The sequence below is a fragment of the Chrysochloris asiatica genome, unplaced genomic scaffold (assembly GCF_000296735.1).
Source record: "Chrysochloris asiatica unplaced genomic scaffold, ChrAsi1.0 scaffold00071, whole genome shotgun sequence".
NCBI classification, from domain to species: Eukaryota; Metazoa; Chordata; class Mammalia; order Afrosoricida; family Chrysochloridae; genus Chrysochloris; species Chrysochloris asiatica.
The window spans coordinates 10,943,985-10,962,079 of record NW_006408589.1 but is presented as its reverse complement, the minus strand read 5'-3'; the positions used below and the strand labels follow the sequence as shown (position 1 = coordinate 10,962,079).

The following is an 18,095-nucleotide window of genomic DNA, read 5'->3' as shown; positions in this document are numbered from 1 at the left end:
GTTGGCCCAGGATCGAGCATTGTTTCGTTCTGCTGTGCATGGGGTCGCTATGAGTCGGTTCCGACTCGATGGCACCTGACAACAACAACAACAACAACAACAGCCAGAAAGAACAGGAAAATATATTTGTGTAATCCACATCCTGGACTAGAGAAGTCTTTAAAAACACCAGAGGACTCTGCTGATTATATTGACAACTTGGATAAAGAGCTCTCAGGAAAAGCTACCAAATTTGCCAAGGAAATAAATAGTAGATGAAGAGAGGATTGGTTAATATGTAAGATGAGAATGTGAAAATAGAAAATGTTCCTGACAAGCTGATGAAATGAAACAATTTGCCAAAGTTTAATTGAGTTAAATGAAAAGTATTACATTTGGACCCTAAGAATTTAACTGTACCAGTCTAAACCAAAATGAAGTCCACTGCCCTCAAGCCAATTCTAATTCATAGGGACCCCATAGAACAGAGTAGAACTGCTCCATAGGGTTTTCAAGGTTGAACATTTTTACAGACAAAGACTGTCACATCTTTCTTCTGCAGATCTGATCCACCAATATTTTGTTTAGCAACCAAGAGCTTGATCACTGCACCACCAAGTTTAGGAGAGAAAATAATCAGCAACAATGAAGATTGAGTAGACTCTGGCATTCAGTGGCCAACCAGATGGACCTAGCTGCTCAAACAGCAAATGCTGCTTTAGAATGGCAGTCATATAAATCAAATAAGAGCAAGGGAGCAGAAGGTGCCATTCAACTAAAGTAATGTGTGGTCTTGGATCAAAGAAAATTGGAACCTATTTAGCAGATAACTGGGAGTGGGGGAAGAGCCTGTTTCAAAACTAACATAGTAGGACATTAAGTAATTATGAAAGTTCATCAAAGAAATTATAAGACTTATTTAAATAGGAGGCAAGAAATACAACAGCAATACCCAAATCAAACAAAACTCAAAGCCACTGCCGAGTCAATTCCAGTGTATAAGGATCCCATAGGACAGAGTAGAACTGCCCCATAGGGTTTCTGAGGTTGTAAATCTTTACTGAAGTAGATTGCCTCACTTTCTTCAGGATTCAAATCCCTGACCTTTCAATTCATAGCATAATACTTAACCCACTGGGCCACCATGACTCCTTTTACAAAAGCAATGATTTTTTTTTTTTTTCTCACCATTTGGAAATAAAATACTATATTTGTGCCAATATAATAGCGTAGTGGTTATGAATTGGGCTGGGAACTGCAAGGTCAACAGTTCGAAACTACCAGCTGTTCCGAGGGAGAAAGATGAGGCTTTCTGCTCCCATAAAGATTTACAGCCTAGGAAACCCTGTACAGGGTCGCTATGAGTCAGAATCGACTCCACGGCACAAAACAACAACAATCAATGATAATGATCAACAAAAAAATACACTTGTTCTATGTAACAAAATCAGTGGGGTATAGCTTCAACCCTCCTCTGAAAAGCATAAAAAGCTCTCCTTAGAACTATTTCTTTTAATGGAATAAGCTGCTTTAGAAGATACCGATTTCTTCACCATTAAATATAACAAAACAACTGAACCAAAAGACAACATTGTGATAAGCGGAGAAACAATTGAAATTGTCACAGATTTCACTTTACTTGGGTCCACAATCAATGCTCATAGAAGCAGCAGTCAAGAAATCAAAAGACATATTGCATTGAGAAAATCAGATGCAAAAGACCTCTTTTAAAGCACTAAAGAACAAAGATGTCATTCTGAAGACTAAGGTGTGCCACCTGATCCAAGTCTTGGTATTTTTAATAATCTCATATGCATGTGAAAATTAGACAATGAATAAGTAAGACTAGAGAAGAACTAATGTATTTGAATTATGGTGACAGTAAAGAATACTGAAAGACTTTCAGAAGAACCAACAAATCTGTCTTGGACAAAGTATCGCCAGAATGCTCCTTAGAAATACGGATGGTGAGGCTAGGTCTCATGGACTTTGAATATGTTACTAAGAGGGAGCAATCTTTGGAAAAGGACTTTTATGCTTGGTAAAGTAGAGGTTCAATGAAAAGAGGAAGACCCTCAATGCGATGAACTGACATAGTGGCTACAACAATGGGCCCACATATAACAATTGTGATGATGGCATAGGACTGGGCAAAGTTTCCTTCTATTGTGCATAGAGTTTCAGTGAGTCTGAGCCAACAAAACAGCACCTAACAATAACAAAGATATAGTTAACCAAAGGAAGCTGACCACTTCCCCAGGAGTTCTGCTGGTACAAAATCACCCTAAATGTGCTTGGAACTTCGACAGGATGAATGCTTTCAACCTAGACCATCTAGATTTTTCCAAACTGGACTTTTTCTTCAGCATACTCTGAAAGGAGGGTTAGAGTCAGTTAGAATCATCATTATAACAATGATAGAAAAATCTATAGAAGGTTCTCTATGTTCTAGACAGTCTATGTAAACTAATTCACTACTCATAGCATCTTATGGGGGGAATGGAGGGACTATTATTATTCCCAACTTATAAGTGGAAAACTGAAGAACCAAGAGTTGAGTCCTACCTAGAGTCCACGTTACTGCCCCCATCTGTCTGTCTACTCAGTATTGTTGTTGTTGTTGTCACTGTTGTTAAGTGCCGTCAAGTTGATTCCAACCCATAGCAAACCTGTATAGGGTTTTCTAGGAGCAACTGGTGAGCTTGAATTGACAACCTTGTGGTTCAAACTGACTTTGCAGTCCAGCACACTAACCCACAGCACCACACCAGGACTCCCTATTAAGGACCTTTAATCACCAACTCCAAGAGCAATGGCATTTCTGTATCAAATATAGTGCTGCCTTCAACAGAATGATGAAGATCCCAGTGAGTGGGAAAGAATATGTAATGTATTGTCTAACATACAGTACTGGTGGTGGTGGTGGTAGCTATGTGCTATGGAGCCAATTCCACCCCATAGCTACACTGCATAGGATTTTTCCGAGGCTATAAGTTTTTATAGGAGCAGAAAGCTTCATCTTTCTCTCTCAGTAGATCTGAACTGCTGACCTTGAGGTTAGTAGCCCAACTTGTAACCCTCTATGCTATCAGATCTAAGTTGACTTATAGTAATAGCAGCTAGAGACTAGAATCTTGTGTTGTTTCCTAATAAAAGCTCTTCTCACTTGAGCAAGTCTGGCTTAAATATATGGATGGGAAATGAGGAAATAAGAAACTAACACAGTAAACCAAAGTAGGGACACCCTGCCCATCTAGCCTATTCAGGATTAGTGGTGGTCTAGAAAAGTCTCCACACTCTTACTGTTAATTTTCTTTTTAATAGTACTGAAAAGCGTTAAGACCATCTTACATAAGGAAGGTATAGCACGCTAGTAAATACAGCTTGTTGCAGGTAAAATCAGTAACAGAGGCAGACATAGAAAGTCAATAAAAGTGTGTATTTAGGGAAAGATAGAAGGAGTGAGCACTGGAGGGAGGAAAAGTTAGGGTCTAAAATTCCCCATGCCAACCCACCCCTCCCAAATAAACAAATCAAATGCATTCTCTATTTAAATATGCACAAAGCTGCGCACTAATGGAAAAACACATAAACCACTTTAACTGTAATCTTCTTTTTATGGAATGGAAGCCAACCTAGGCTTAGCTGCAGGGGCTGAAGGGGAGGGAAGGACTCAGGCAAGAGGGTGCTGGGCACGGCCTCCTTACAGGTGAAAAACCTGCCTCAACAGGGCTCTGGGATGGAGCAAATGTAGAGTGGGCACCAGAAGACCTTCCAGCTGGACGGGGCCCAAGATGAAGAAATAAAAATTATAACTATTGGGAAGGGCTATTATGAGTCAGGTACTGTGTTCAGTACTGCCTGTACATCATTTCATTTAACCTTCCCAAAGAGCAACATTCATTACAGACACTTTTCAGTTGAGGAAGGTGGCTGTAGAAAAGATCATAGGAATACGGAGTGAAGGACAGGCACTGTGTGGAGATGTTACAGAGCCTGTGTCAGCTTCCATTCACAGCATCCTCAAGAGACCATCCAATTATCATCCCTGTTTTGTTACTGCAGAAGAGACGCAAATGGTTGAGTACTCAAGTACTATCCAAAGGGTTGGTGGCTCAAGCCCACCCAGATGTGCTGCAGAAGACAGCCCTGGTGATCTGCTTCTGAAATTGCAAGCCCTGAAACTGCTATTGAAGAGTCCCACTTTAATGCACCTGGGTCATCATGAGTGGGAATGAACGGAATGGCAACCGGCAACCAGCAACAAATGACTGTTGTTAGCTGTGATTACATCACCCCCCAACTCATGGCAACTCCATACACAATAAACCATGATCCTGAACCATGTCCATGATCGGCTGTGGATCAGACTCTTGGTTGGTTTTCAGAAGTAGACCACCAGGCCTTTCTTCCTACTTCCTCTTAGTGTGGAAGCTCTGCTGAAACCTGTTCAACATCATGCAAGACACAGGCTTCCACCAACAGATAGGTGGTGGCTGTGTTTGAGATGCATTGGCCAGGATTTCCTGCAGAGATGAGAATTCTACTACGGAACCCCCACTGCTCCTATGTGCACAATGGGAATGGTGTTACTCAGCTGTAAAATGAAGTAATACTTGTCTCTTGGAGATAATATCTGTTGTTATTCCTCACTTAAAAGGGAGACAACTGGACACCCTGACCCAACGTCCTATATGTGGAAAAAACCAGAAGGTAAACACAATTTAGGCTAATCAGGCTTCCAATATCAATTCTTAATGATCCTATGGTGGGAATTCTACCACAGAACCACTAATGTCTCCAGAAATAAGATACAAAGCGATGGCATAGTTTGTAGTCCAGAGGAGTCAAGTAACCTACCCACACGGTAACAGCAAGGAAGCAACAGAGCCAGAATTCAAACCTAGCTGTGTCTTTCTCTGGAACCCAAGCCTGAACTGCAATGCCAGGGCTCTGAAACCTTCTTCCCACCACTCCTTTAGTAGAGGCAAAAGATCCCACAGTTCTCGGACCTCACTGTTTTCACAGTCCAGGGGAAGATGAACTCAGTGACCTTAAACAGAATGGGAAAGAAGCTAAGTAAAAACCAAAATGTAAAAATGCAGAAATAACTTACGACGCAGAGGATCAACCAAAGCAAAACTTAATGATGGCCTTACAAGCACATCAATTAATACAAGCAGAGCTGCAATGCTGATGAGTTCCTGATTGGAGAGTCCTCTGGTTTCAGGATTGCTGGCTCTTTTCATGGGCATGTGCACAGTAGGAGTTTTGCAAGGTTACTAAGCAACGCTTGGCAACCAGACTTCCAAGTGGATCACTCAATAGGTGGCCTTGGTAACTCTAGGAAGGCTTTAATTTTAGTTCATGAAAGCCAAAATTCTAGAAACCTTGAATAACTCATGTAATAGGTTACTAGTAAGTAGTCCTGCATCATACGTAAAAATGCCAATCTGTTATTTCCATCTTTTACTTATGAGATTAAAAAAAGACTTGATATTTGAGGCTTTATCAATCATTTATTCAATATCTTTTTGTTGGAAACCTACTATGTGCCAGGCACTGTTCTAGGCACTGAGAAAGAGGATGCTTACAATTTTGCAATGAACCACAGACCATACATGCAAAGTCATTAGACTATACTAGAATCCCGCTTTTAGGGAAATGAGGCCCAGAGAGAGAAAAGTATTTGTCCAGTGTTGCACAGCATCCTGGAGGCAGGCATGCTAAGGTGTTCATGTCTAGCTCAGTAGACTCACCAGGAGAGTCCACTGCATCCCTAAAAGACCAAATCACCATGGCTGACCCCGAGAGGCCCCATGACTCACCAGCTTGCCCCAGCTTGCCCCTAGTCCTCTGGGCCTGAGGGCTGAGAGTACCAGGACATAGGTCTTGGCTGTTGAGCATCTTGGAAAGTCTCCCACTTGACCTTGGGACCTCTGTGGTCAAGCAAGGGAAAGCCTATGACATGGTGTAGGGTTTTTATTGGACCCAACCACCAGGGAAGTTTGCCGTCATCTGCAGTGATGGAGAAAATTAAGTTACCACATTCTCACGTTTCAGCCTTTTGCCCGTTTTCCTTCGCAAACAGGAAATGTTTATTTAAATACAGCAGTCTCCACCATGTGCTGGAACCAAATGAAAAACCAAAGATGTCCACTCTTGCCCCATTCTGCTGTTCAGGCCACCACCTCACCGCAGGCGAGAAGGGGGCCTCCAGGCAGGACAGAGGAAAGAGGCCCCTGCGCCAGGGTTGGTTTTCATCTGTCTCTTCTTTTTCCAGGCTGAGATTGTGGCTGGAGAAGGATTACATCTGTGGGTTCCTTTTGTGCTCGGACGGGTAAATGCAACATCTGTTTACTCTGTGCTCCACGGTAAATGTTTTGTTTCAGACACCACTATCCACTTCCTCTCTTCTTGTCCTCTATCTTTGCAGCGCGGATCATAAATTACACTGAGTTCGCCACTGCGTTTATTTAGCTTTCTTGTGGGTGTCACCTCCTCACTGGGGCGGTGAGGGGGGGATTGTCAGTAGTTTATAAAAGGCTGCGAGTTTCTCTTTCTGCAAGATGTGCTGACATTAATGGGGAAGAAGCTGCAGCACAGGCCACAATTCTGATACTGGCTTAATTATGAACAACTTCACAGGCCCCATTCCAGGCCCGAAGCAAATTCCAAACGGTGACCACATTATCATTATAACTCGGATCGTACTAACTATTGTACCATGAGCAGACAGGTCTTAGAAGTCAAAAGTACCCAAACAAGCAACCATCACCCATCCACTTCCCATCAAAGAAGGAGAAAGAAAATTCATTCATGAAAGTGCCTTTGTCAAGCAGAGGTGCAAGAATAGAGAATGGGGAAACGGTGCCTTTTTTGTCATCAAATACAATTTAAGCATTTCCAATCAAGTAACTGGGTTGTGAGAAACTCCTGAGCATCTGACTACATTGTTGCTGTTAAGTACCGTTGATTGGGTTCCGATTGATAGTGACCCTGTATAAGGTTTCCGAGGAGCAGCTGGTGAGTTTGAGCCACCGACCTTGTGGTTCAAAATGACTTTGCAGTCCAGTGCTTATCCTGCAGCACCACAGCAAGATGCTGGCAAAACCTATGCCCCAAGGAACACAGAGCCTTTCAGAGTTTAAAAGTCTCACCAAAAGAAGTTTCCTTGCTCCATCCTCTGCTTACATTCTTTCAGTTGAATTGCTGGTTTTCTTCTGGATATGAAATAATTTTTTTATATACAATTACTGGAACACAGCAGACACTCAAATAATGTTTGCTGAATGAGTGAAGGGAGGGATGAATGAGGAACACCTCCCTCAAGAAATCCTTGGCATAGCTTAGAAATGTCAAATATCCCCAAGAGCTTGCAGAATTGAAATGTTACATCTGAGTTGATTGAGATAGGGTGTGGGGGTGGTAAAGAACGGTTGGTGGGCTATATCTAAACCCTGCCTTGCTCCTGAGAGAAAGCTATTCCAGCCCCATTCCAGGGAGGAAGGAGAGTAGAGGAGGAGGTAGTCTTGGTATCTCCATCTTCCCTGTGCATTCCAGTCACAGTGGCACCTGTGTCCAGAACCAAGGCAGATGAGACCCAGATATTTCCAAGCAGCTCGATGTCTGTCAGTGGCCAGGACTACAGCAGAGGGACCCATGGGAATGCTCATGACTCCAGTCTCCACCCAGTTTCTCCAGTTGTGGAACAGATGGGCAGTCCCAAGCTGCCTGGGTCTCCTAGGGGAGGTGGCTGGGTGGCATGTTGGCTGCAATTCTGGATATACAGCTTTTGAAAACTTCCCACATGCCAGGAGGAGAGGGGCCCACTCTCCTTGATTTTCCAAACATGCAACATGGTGTTTGAAGATGGGGAAGAAGCAGACTCAAGACTCTCAGCAAGGGAGCTAATGTAAAGTAAGTACCTGCAAAGTATTCTCCTAGCAGCCACACCAGAAACTATTTTAAGACGCATGTCCATTCAGATCTTGGCCCCTGAAAGGCCCTTGTTGCAAAGACATAGCAAAGTGGTAAGGAACATGCCTTTGGGAGCCAGGCCAGTTTGGATTAAAACATTTACTATCTACATGACCTTTAGACAATGACAAGATGACTTAACTGTAAAATGCTACAACAAATGTTACTTAAATGGCTAATAAAGAGCCCTAGTGGTGCAGTGGTTAAGCACTCAGCTCTAACCCAAAGGTCAACGGTTGGAACTCACCAGCCATTGCAGAACAGAAAGATGCAGCAGTCTGTTTCAGTAAAGATTTACAGCCTTGGAAACCCTATGGGGCAGACCCTACCCTATAGGGTCACTATGAGTGAAAGTCAACTCAGCAGCAGCGGATTTCGTTATTTTGCTGTTGGTGGTGTTTATATAGCAAATCCACCAGCGCTTGCATGTTGCTATCTGTGATGCTGCTAGTACTTCACATAAGAGCAGCGTTACCCAGGGTGGGCAGGTTTCAACAGAGCGTCAGAGTAAGACAGAATAAGAAGAAAGCCTTAGAAACCTACTTCTGAAGATTAAACAATGACAACTGTATGGTTTCAGCAGAATATTATTTGAAAGAGCCCTGGAAGATGAGCCCCTATAAAGTTGAAAGGCACTCAAAATACACAGAGACCACAACAATGGGCTAGAGCAATGGTTGTGAAGATGGCGAAAGAATGAGCAATGTTTCCTTCTGTTGTCTATGGGGTTACCATGAATCAGCACCAGCTTGATGGCTACTAATTACACTAACAAATAATAGAGATGTTGTGGAGATTCAATGAGAAAACATGCATAAACAACTAGAGGCCTGGAAAGCCTTCATTAAACCTAAGTTACAGTTACCATTTTACTAATACAGTGGTTGGCACTGGTGGAAGGAGCAGGGGAGAGGGGTACTTAGTTTATATGTTATTGGTATGTAAAAATAGCACTAAAAGTAGTTTGTCACTGGAAAGTCACGGTGTAATACAATGTCTGAATGCTGGATTCTAGCCCCTTCATTATCATATGACCTTGTCCAAATCAACTTCACATTTCTGAGCTTCATTTTCCAAAAGGGTTAAAGCAGGTTCAGCTCTAACCTTCTGGGATTGTATGGTTCAATCTTCGATTGGGAAAAAAGGGGAAGCTCCAGGAATAAGGAAGGTGGTTCTATTAACTCTCCACCCAGACAGTAATACACATAAAGTAAGTGGAAGAGAAAAACCGGGGAGAATGGGGCTAGGAGGTGGAAACAGGAATCACACATTCTGGGATAATTTACCTTCCTCTCATCATAGTTCTATTCCAGCAGACAGCCAGGAGGGCAGAGTCAAAGACCCAGGCTCCCACCCTAAAACACGTGAGGAAATCGGGGCAGACTGAGAAAGAGATATGGAGAGTAAATGCTCACATTCCAGCAAATGTTCACCCACTTCTCCAGCTCCCCACCCAATCCTCCATTTCTGCTTCCCTCCCCACCCCCCATTAAGTGCGGGGTAAGAGGAGCCCACCCCTGGAGTCCAAGTTTTGAATTTGGTCTGAAGATCAAAATGAGAAATGTTTTCAAAACGTTGACATATGAAAAGTAAATATTTGGTTGCACAATTGGGGTTAACACGCGGGTCAATCCACACCGCTCTCCAAGAGACTCTCCACAAGTTGCCAAGCCCAGGATCCGAGGCTGAGTGCGGTTTGTAAGATTATAGCACTTGGTCTCATTTAAAGGGCTGTCAGCATTTCCATTCTCCGGCCCGTTTGGGAAGGCATTTATAACCCAGCCATAAAAAAATTCACCCGGGCTGCAACTTGGCATCTATGACGCTCCGCTCCAGGCAGGCCGGGCTTTGCCAGCACCCACTCTGAATTCGTCCGGTCCTTCAGAAGTTAGACCTTCACACACTTTCAACTTTCCTTGGAAGGGCAGCCAGAGGCAGCGGATGGCCCATTCTGGTCTCCAAGCTGGTCACAGTCTCAGGCTTTCTCGCCCGTCTCCTTATATACCCAGATGCCTCATCAACCTTCTGCTTTCTCCTTGGCTCTCTATAATAAGTACAAACCCTTCACCCTCATCCCAAGACTGCAGTGGTCTCTCTTCCCCTTGCCTGCTACCAGCCATCTCCTTGGAAGCTGTCAGTGTGCCCAGCGTCTGGAGCCCTTGACACTGGAGTGGCGCTGCTCTGTGCCCATCACCGGGGGCTTTGGGACTTTGGCCTCAGAGCTGCCCAAAGCCCTGACTTAGAGAGTAAGGGGTCAGATCCTGGAGGGGGAAGGAGCAGAGATGGCATCCAGAGGTGGCCAAAGGGAAAGGAGGGTTCTGGCGCCTGGGGGCCCCTCCCTGGAACCCAGGTGGGTGGCCCCGGTGGGGCGGGGCGGACAGAGGGTACTCACAGGCGCTCGGCGTTGCGGGGGATGCCCCGAGGAACACTCCGGAGGCCCAGTCCGTGGCAGTCCACGCTGGCTGCGGAGCAGGTACACTTGGTGGGGCAGGCAGCGACTGGGGGCCCGCTTAGGACGCTCACTAGCGCCAAGGCCAGCGCTAGGCGGGCGCGCACAGCGGCGCTGGCCCCTGTCCTCGTGGGGGCCATGATGTGCAGGGTCCCGTGCTCTGAGGAGGCTGCCTCGGAGGGGCAAGACGCGTGGAGCCGGGAAAGGCGCGCAGTGAGCGCGGGCGGCCTGAGGAACAGGCGGTGGAGTTGGCGCGGAGGAGGGGCGAGCTCGGAGCTCAGGCGCACCGGGCGCGGGCGGAGAGGGGCGCGCCGGACGGCGACGGCGGCAGCTGCTCCATCCGCGGGGTCCGCGCTGCCCCACTGCGCATCGCTTGGAGAAGCTAGGTGCCGGGCGCTCCCTGGTCCCACTAGCCCGCGGCCCGCAGCGGGGGCCGGGTCGGGGACCTGGGGCAAGCGCAGTTGGGCGCGGTGCCGGGGGAGGTCCGGCTTGGGGCTGTGCTCGGGAGCGCGACGGCAGTGAAGGCGGTTGGGGCACTGGGCTGCCGGGTGAGCTGGCCGGCGCTCACTCTCTCCATTCACTGAGCAGGGCAGACACCGGAGACGCGGGGCCCACTCCTCCCGCCCCCCCAAAAACGCCAGCTTCGCCTCCTATTGGCTGCGCAGAGCGTCATGTCGACTAAGTTGGGAACTTTGCTGGAGCGACCTAGAGCTAGGAGGGAGGCAGAAGAGGAGGGAAAGGGAAGGAGTAGAGGAAAGAAGGGGCTCGGCTAGCCAAGCCCCAGGAAACTTGTCCCATGAAAGAAACATGGAACCTCATTCACTTTTAGCAGCTAAGGATAGCTGAGACTTGGGCAATTTTTCTTTATTCCTGGCTCGGAACTGGGCAATCTTAACTTCAAATTCTCTCCAACCCCAACGTGGTTAAGTACTCTGGTTTTAGAAAACAAACAACAAACCAGAGCTCAGAGAAGTGAAGTGACTTGCCTGAACTCACACAGCTACTTGCGACCCCAAAGCATGATATTATTATTCATCTGCATTTTACCTCATAGCCCACAGAAGCGGTGCCCCTACCTCTCCTAGCCCTCTTGACTACTGCTTCTTCCAAGGGACCTAGTTGTTTGACACTAATGCACCTCACCCACGCATGTCATTTAAAATCATGGTGATGTTGTTAAGTGCCTTTGAGTCAGTTCTGACCCATACCCACCTTGTATAGGGTTTCCGAGGAGCAGCTGGTGAGCTTGAACCGCCGACCTTGCGGTTCAGAGTGACTTTGCAGTCCAGCACATTAACCCACAGCACCACACCAGGGCATGGTAGTCCATGTTTTTTAGATAAATGTTAATTCACTCCTCAGAGCTGAAGCTCACCAGCCCTATTGGGCTTCCACTTCCTGACTAGGGTACCTTGAGCCAATCATCATCTCTGAGCCTTGGTTTCCTCAAGGAAATCAAGGGGGCCAGGAGCCCTATATGAACCCACCTCACTGGATTGTTTGAAGCATCAAAGAAGAGAAAGTGTTTGTATAAAACAGTCCTCTGCATTCCTGCACTCACGGTATCCTTTCTGTCCCCAGCCACTTTGCCTTCCTCCTTGCAGTGCCTCCTCTAAATTGGCCAGGTCTGAGCTTTTCCAGATGCCGTGGGGAGCAGTGTGTGTATGTTAGAGGCTCCATAAATACATGTAAGAATGATTTTGTTTGTTTGTTTGAAGAGGGCAGGAACTGGAGGAAGTATTTCCCAGATTTCCTTGAGGGCTACTCGCACTGAAAAGTCTGAATGAGCAGTGCATATCCACACATTCACACATGGCCACGCCTACACACACACTTGTGCACACACTCACACAAATAATGCCTGTACACACAGTCACACACACTCGAGTACACACATGTGCTCACACACACAAAGGACAATACTATTCTCAAAAGAACATTTCCTTTCTCCTTTGTAAACATACTGCTCTGATTCCTTCTACCACATTTTCCTTCATGGAAGTTTTCTGCTACTTGATCATATCCTGTGAATATTTAGTAGAGGGGCAGGTTTTATTTTATTACAATAAGCAGACTTTCAGATTCTTAGCTCCAGGCACCCAATTGCGCACGCACGTGCACACACACACACACACACACACACTCCATTCCGGTCCCTCCATCATTCATAATCACATTAGGTATAATTTAATGCTGGAAACCCTATACAGGGTCACTGTGAGTCAGAAGGACTCTAAGGCACTAATCAACAATCAACAACAACATTCTTGGAAACAACTTTCTGTGCAGATGCTGTTATCATCGCCCTCTGGTGGCCAGAGAGGGTCTCTGCTCTAGTCCTCAGGGTGACTTCAACATTTAAGAACTCTAAATATCCTTTCCTTCTTTCCTCTGAAGCTTTCCCCAAACCTTGAACCAATTTAGTACCAGCACTGAGGCAGATGAGAGAACTGGGCAAGGGCCCAAGGGCACAAAAGCATCTCAGACAGTCTGGAGTAGAAAAGACTAGGATTTTCTTTGTTTTCTCAAAAACACACTGGAGCATGTTTTGAAATCCCTTCAGGCTGGGCCTGGGTCTGTGCTCTGAGCACAGTGGGGGGCTATGTTTCCACTGAAGCTGCTGAGGGATTTCATCAGTCTGACTAGATCTTTAAATGGCTTCATAGTCAATTCAGTCTGCTATTTGCTTAGAGAATCTCCTTAGAACAGAACCCGAGAAACCCATCAGAGGAAATCATCCCTGAGCAAGGGGCAAGTGGAGGAGGCAGGAGAAGTAAAGAGACCAGGCTGCACAGCATCATGGATGTTTGGCCTGGAACAACTTTAGAAATCACCTAATCCAACATTTCTACAAGCATGTTCTGAAAATTACTAGTTCCACCTCTTTCTTCACAAGGAACAATAGCCTTTCCTTGCAAAAGTACAGTGGAAAATTTGCATCTTAGGTGAAGGTATGTAAGACTCTGAGAAGTCCCATAATAAGAAAATTTGTCTAAAATTCATTTAATCCAGTTTCTTAGTATAGTTGTCCACTTTTCATGTAAATCTAAGATTCAGTTAGAACATACTTTTTTTTGGAGCATATTGCAAACCCCCAATATAAATCTTTGCATTTTACAACCAAGGGAACTAAGTCTCAGAGCGAAATAGCACTTGCCCAGTGTCACCTAGCTAATACTCATTACTATAATGAGTATAATGGTTAATTTTATGTGTCAACTTGGTTAAACTATGTCCTCAGTGGTTTGACCAAATACTAGTCTACTTGCTGTTGCATAAATTATTGTAATCCCCTTCCACAGTGTAATCTAGTATAATGTCATTAACCAACCAATCATTTGAAAAAGGAGTGTCTGTAAGGTGTGTTCTGTCTCCAGACTATACATGGATATGTTGGCAGAACTCATTCTCTCTCTTTACTCTGCACTGTTTCCATTGCCAGACCTACAGATCATAGGATAAATCCTATAGAAGTTTCCAGCCTGCTGCCTGACCTATGGACTTTGGATTTGACAGACTCTACAATCATGTGCCACTACTTTTCTGTCAGTTTGTCATACAGTGGTGGCTTGTGTGTTGCTGGAAGCTATGCCACCATAATTTTAAATACCAGTAGAGTCATCCATGGTGGATAAGTTTCCATAGAGCTTCCTGACTAAAACAAACTAGCCAGAAGCAGACACAGATCATTCCAGAAGGGTTACTCATCAAAAATATTAGGAATAGCAGCAGAACATTGTCCTATATATTGTCAGAAGTGTGTCCCTCAGGTTGGAAGGAACTCAAAATATGACTGGGGAAGATCTGTCTCCTCAAATTACAGTTCACGTAAGTAGTATGGATGGGGCAAAGCTTTCAGGACCTTCATTTTCAGATGGGAGATAACTCAAAATGTGAAGAAACAGCTGCAAACATTCATTAATAATTAATAATCAGTATGTGGAATTTGGAGTCCTGGTGTGCACCAGCCGCTCCTCGGAAACCCTATATAGGGTCGCTATGGGCCGGGATTGACTTGACAGCACTTAACAACAACAACAATGTGGAATTTATGAAGTACAAATCGAGAAAAATTGAAAGTCATCAAAATGATATGGACTACATAAAGCTGGATATCCTAGGCACTAAGGAGCTGAAATTGACTGGTATTGGCCATTTTAAATCAGACAATCATATGGCTTATTATGCCCAGAACTTCAAATTGAACAGGAATGGCACTGCAGTTAACTATCCAGCATTTCAAGATCTGTCTGGAAATTCCATGCTGTTTGTGGTAGAATAATATCAAACACATACAAGGAAGACCAGTTAACACCACTGTTATTCAAATTTATGCATTAACCACTAAAGCCAGTGGTGATGAAATTGAAGAATTCTACAAATTTCTTCAGTATCAAGAAGCATTGGTAATTACTGGTAATAGGAATGCAATAGATGGAAACAAAGAGGAAGGATCAGTAGTTGGAAAATATGGCCTTGGTGATAGAAATGATGTTGGGGATCACATGATAGAATTTTTCAAGGCCAACTACTTATTCATTGCAAATACCTGTTTTCAACAAGATGTGGATCTTACAAGCTAGAACAGACTGGAATCAAACTGACTACATCTGTGAGAAAAGACAGCAAAACAAGGTTGGGGCGGACTCTAGAACAGATCATCAATTGCTCATATGCAATTCAAACTAAAACTAAAGACAATTTAAAAAGTCTATGAGAGCCAATTTACAACCGTGAACATATCCCAACTGAATGTAGAGACCATATAAGAACAGATTTCATGCATTTGACACAAATGGCTAGAGACCAAAAAAATTGTTGGATGGCATCAAGAACATCATATAGGAAGACAGCAAAAGGTTATTAAAAGATGGGAAAAAAGAAAAGACAAAAATGGATGTCAGAAAAGAGATGCTGAAAATTGCTTTAGCATAGACAAGTGAAAGCAACTAGAAGAAATAATGAAGTAAAAGAGCTGAACAAAAAATTTCAAAGGGCAGCTTGAGAAGACAAAGTCAGGTATAATAAACTGTGAAAAGACCAGAAGTTATAAAAGCAAAAGGGAAGAACATGCCCAGCATTTCTCAAACTGAAAGAACTGAAGAAAAATTTAAGCCTTAAATTAAGGACTGAAGGATTCTATCAGCAAAAATTGAATGATGCAGAAAGCATCCCAAGAAAATGGAAGAAACCCAAAGAGTCACTATACCAAAATGAATTGATATAATTCATTTTGTATCAATTTTAATTTCAAAATCAATTTCAGCTTATTTCAACCATTTCGAAAGATAGTATATGATCAAGAACCAACAGGATTAAAGGAAGAAGTCCAAGTTAAAATGATGGTATTGGCAAAAAACAATAATAGTTGGTGTTAACTGGTCTTCCCTGTGTGTGTTTGGATAGTATTCTACCACAAATTCCAGGAATTGATGGAATACAAATTGAAATGTTTCAGTAGATTGTTGTAGCACTGGAGACACTCACTGATCTATGTCAAGAAATTTAGAAGATAGCTACCTAGTCAATGGATTGGAAAGGATCCATATTGGTGTCTATTCCAAAGAAAGGTGGCCCAATGGAATGTGGAAACCATTGAACAGTATCATTAATATCATATGCGAGTAAAATTTTGTTGAAGATAACTTAAAAATGGTTGCAATGGGACATCAACAGAGAGTTGCCAGAAATTCAAGTGAGATTCAGAACAAGATATGGAACAAGGAATATCATTGGTGATGTCAGATGGTTCTTGAATACCAGAATACCACAAATACCAGAAAGATATTTACTTGTGCTTTATTGACTATGCAAAGACATTTGACTGTGTGGATCCTAACAAGCTATGCTAACATTGTGAAGAATGGGAATTCCAAACACTTCATTGTACTCACGAGGAACCTGTACATAGACCATAAGGCAATTGTTCTAACACAGCAATGAGATACTGAATAGGTCAATATCAGGAAAGGTGTATGTCAGAGTTATATCACCGAATCATACTTATTTAATGTGGAAATCATTGGACAATATCATCACTATCACATGCAAACCAAGATTAGGGGAGGACTCATGAACAACCTGCCATATGCAGATGACAGAACCTTATTTGCTGAAAGTAAAGCGGACTTGAAATATTGATAAAGATCAAAGACTTTGGTGTAGGTTGCATCTCAATGTAAAGAAAACAAAAATCCTTACCATTGGACCAGTAAGTAACACCAGGATAAACAGGGGAAAGTTTAAAATTATGAAATGCTCAGATCAACCATCAACACTCACAGGAGCAGCAATCAAGAAATCAAACGATGTACTGCGTTGGGCAAATCTGTTGCACAAGACCTCTTTAAAGTGTTCAACAACAAAGATGTCAGTTTGAGTACTAAGGTGTGTGTGACACAAACCATGGTATTTTCAGTACCCTTATATGCATGTGAAAATTGGACAGTGAATAATGAAGACCATAGAATAATTGATGTATCTGAATTATGGTGTTGGAGGAGAATATTGAAAGTACCATGGACTGCCAAAAGAACAAACAAATCTGTGTTGGAAGAAGTACAGCCAGAATATTCCTTGGAAGCCAATGGCCAGACTTCTTAGCTCATACTTTGGACATACTAGCAGGAGTGACCAGTCCCTGGAGAAGACTATCATGCTTTGTAGAGTAGAGAATCAGATTGGCAAACCCCCAACAAGATGGTTTCGCACAGTGACAGAGCTATGGACTCACATGTAGCAATGATTGTGAAGTTGGTGCAGAACCAGGTAGTGTTTCTTTCTGTTGTGCATAGAGTCACTATGAGCCAGTAATGACTTGATGGCACCTAACAACAACATATGTAGATGTACAACTTTGGGTGCTAAAAGCAAAGAGGACTTAAAATACTTAGTGATTTTTGTATTACACCAATGTGCATTACACCTAAATTAAACAAAAATTCTTGTAACTTAAACAAAAATTCTTGTAACGGGACCAATCAATGACATCATGAAAACAGAGCAAAGATTGAAGTCATCTAAGACATCATTTTGCTTTGATCCACAATCAATGCTCATGGCAGCAGCAGTCAAGAAATCAAATGAGGTGTTGCATTAGGCAAATCTGCTGCTAAAGGCCTCTTTAAAGTGTTAAAGAGCAAAGGTATCACTTTGAGGACTAAGGTGTGTCCCACCCAAGTTGCCTCATATGCATATGAAAGTTGGATAATGAGTAAGGAAGACCATAGAAGAATTGATACACTTAATTATGGTGTTGGAGAATAATATTGAAAGTATCCTGGAATGTCAAAAGGAAAAACAAATCTTTCTTGGATAAAGTACTACCAGAATGCTCTTTAGAAGTGAAGAAGGTGAGACTTCATTGCTCATACTTTGGACATTTTTTCAGGAAGGAGCAAGAGAAAGACATCATGCTTAGTAACGTGAAAGGGGTAGAAAAATAGAGGAAGACCCCCAACAAGATGAACTGACACAGTAGTATCAACAATAGGCTCAAACACAACAACAATTGTGAGGATGGTGCCAGACTCGACAGTGTTCTGTTCTGTTGTACATAAGATCACTATGAGTAGGAACAGACTCAACAGCACCTTACAACCATAATCACATGAGCCAATTCATTGAAGTAAATATTTCTCACACTCACTGCTTCTCTCTCTCTCTCTCTCTCTCTCTCTCTCTCTCT

At 43.5% G+C, this 18,095-nt stretch overlaps 1 protein-coding gene across 1 annotated transcript in view; it reads right to left on the bottom strand.

Moving 5' to 3' along the window:
• The window catches only part of SLIT3 (slit homolog 3 (Drosophila)), a 939,392-nt gene extending 928,418 nt beyond the window's left edge, over positions 1–10,974 (bottom strand). Inside the window, exon 1 of the mRNA XM_006864834.1 lies at positions 10,352–10,974. Within this exon, the coding sequence (XP_006864896.1) occupies positions 10,352–10,548 (197 nt within the window). The 5' untranslated portion in view covers positions 10,549–10,974. The remainder of the gene's footprint in view (positions 1–10,351) is intronic.
• Between the last annotated feature and the right edge of the window lie 7,121 nt (positions 10,975–18,095).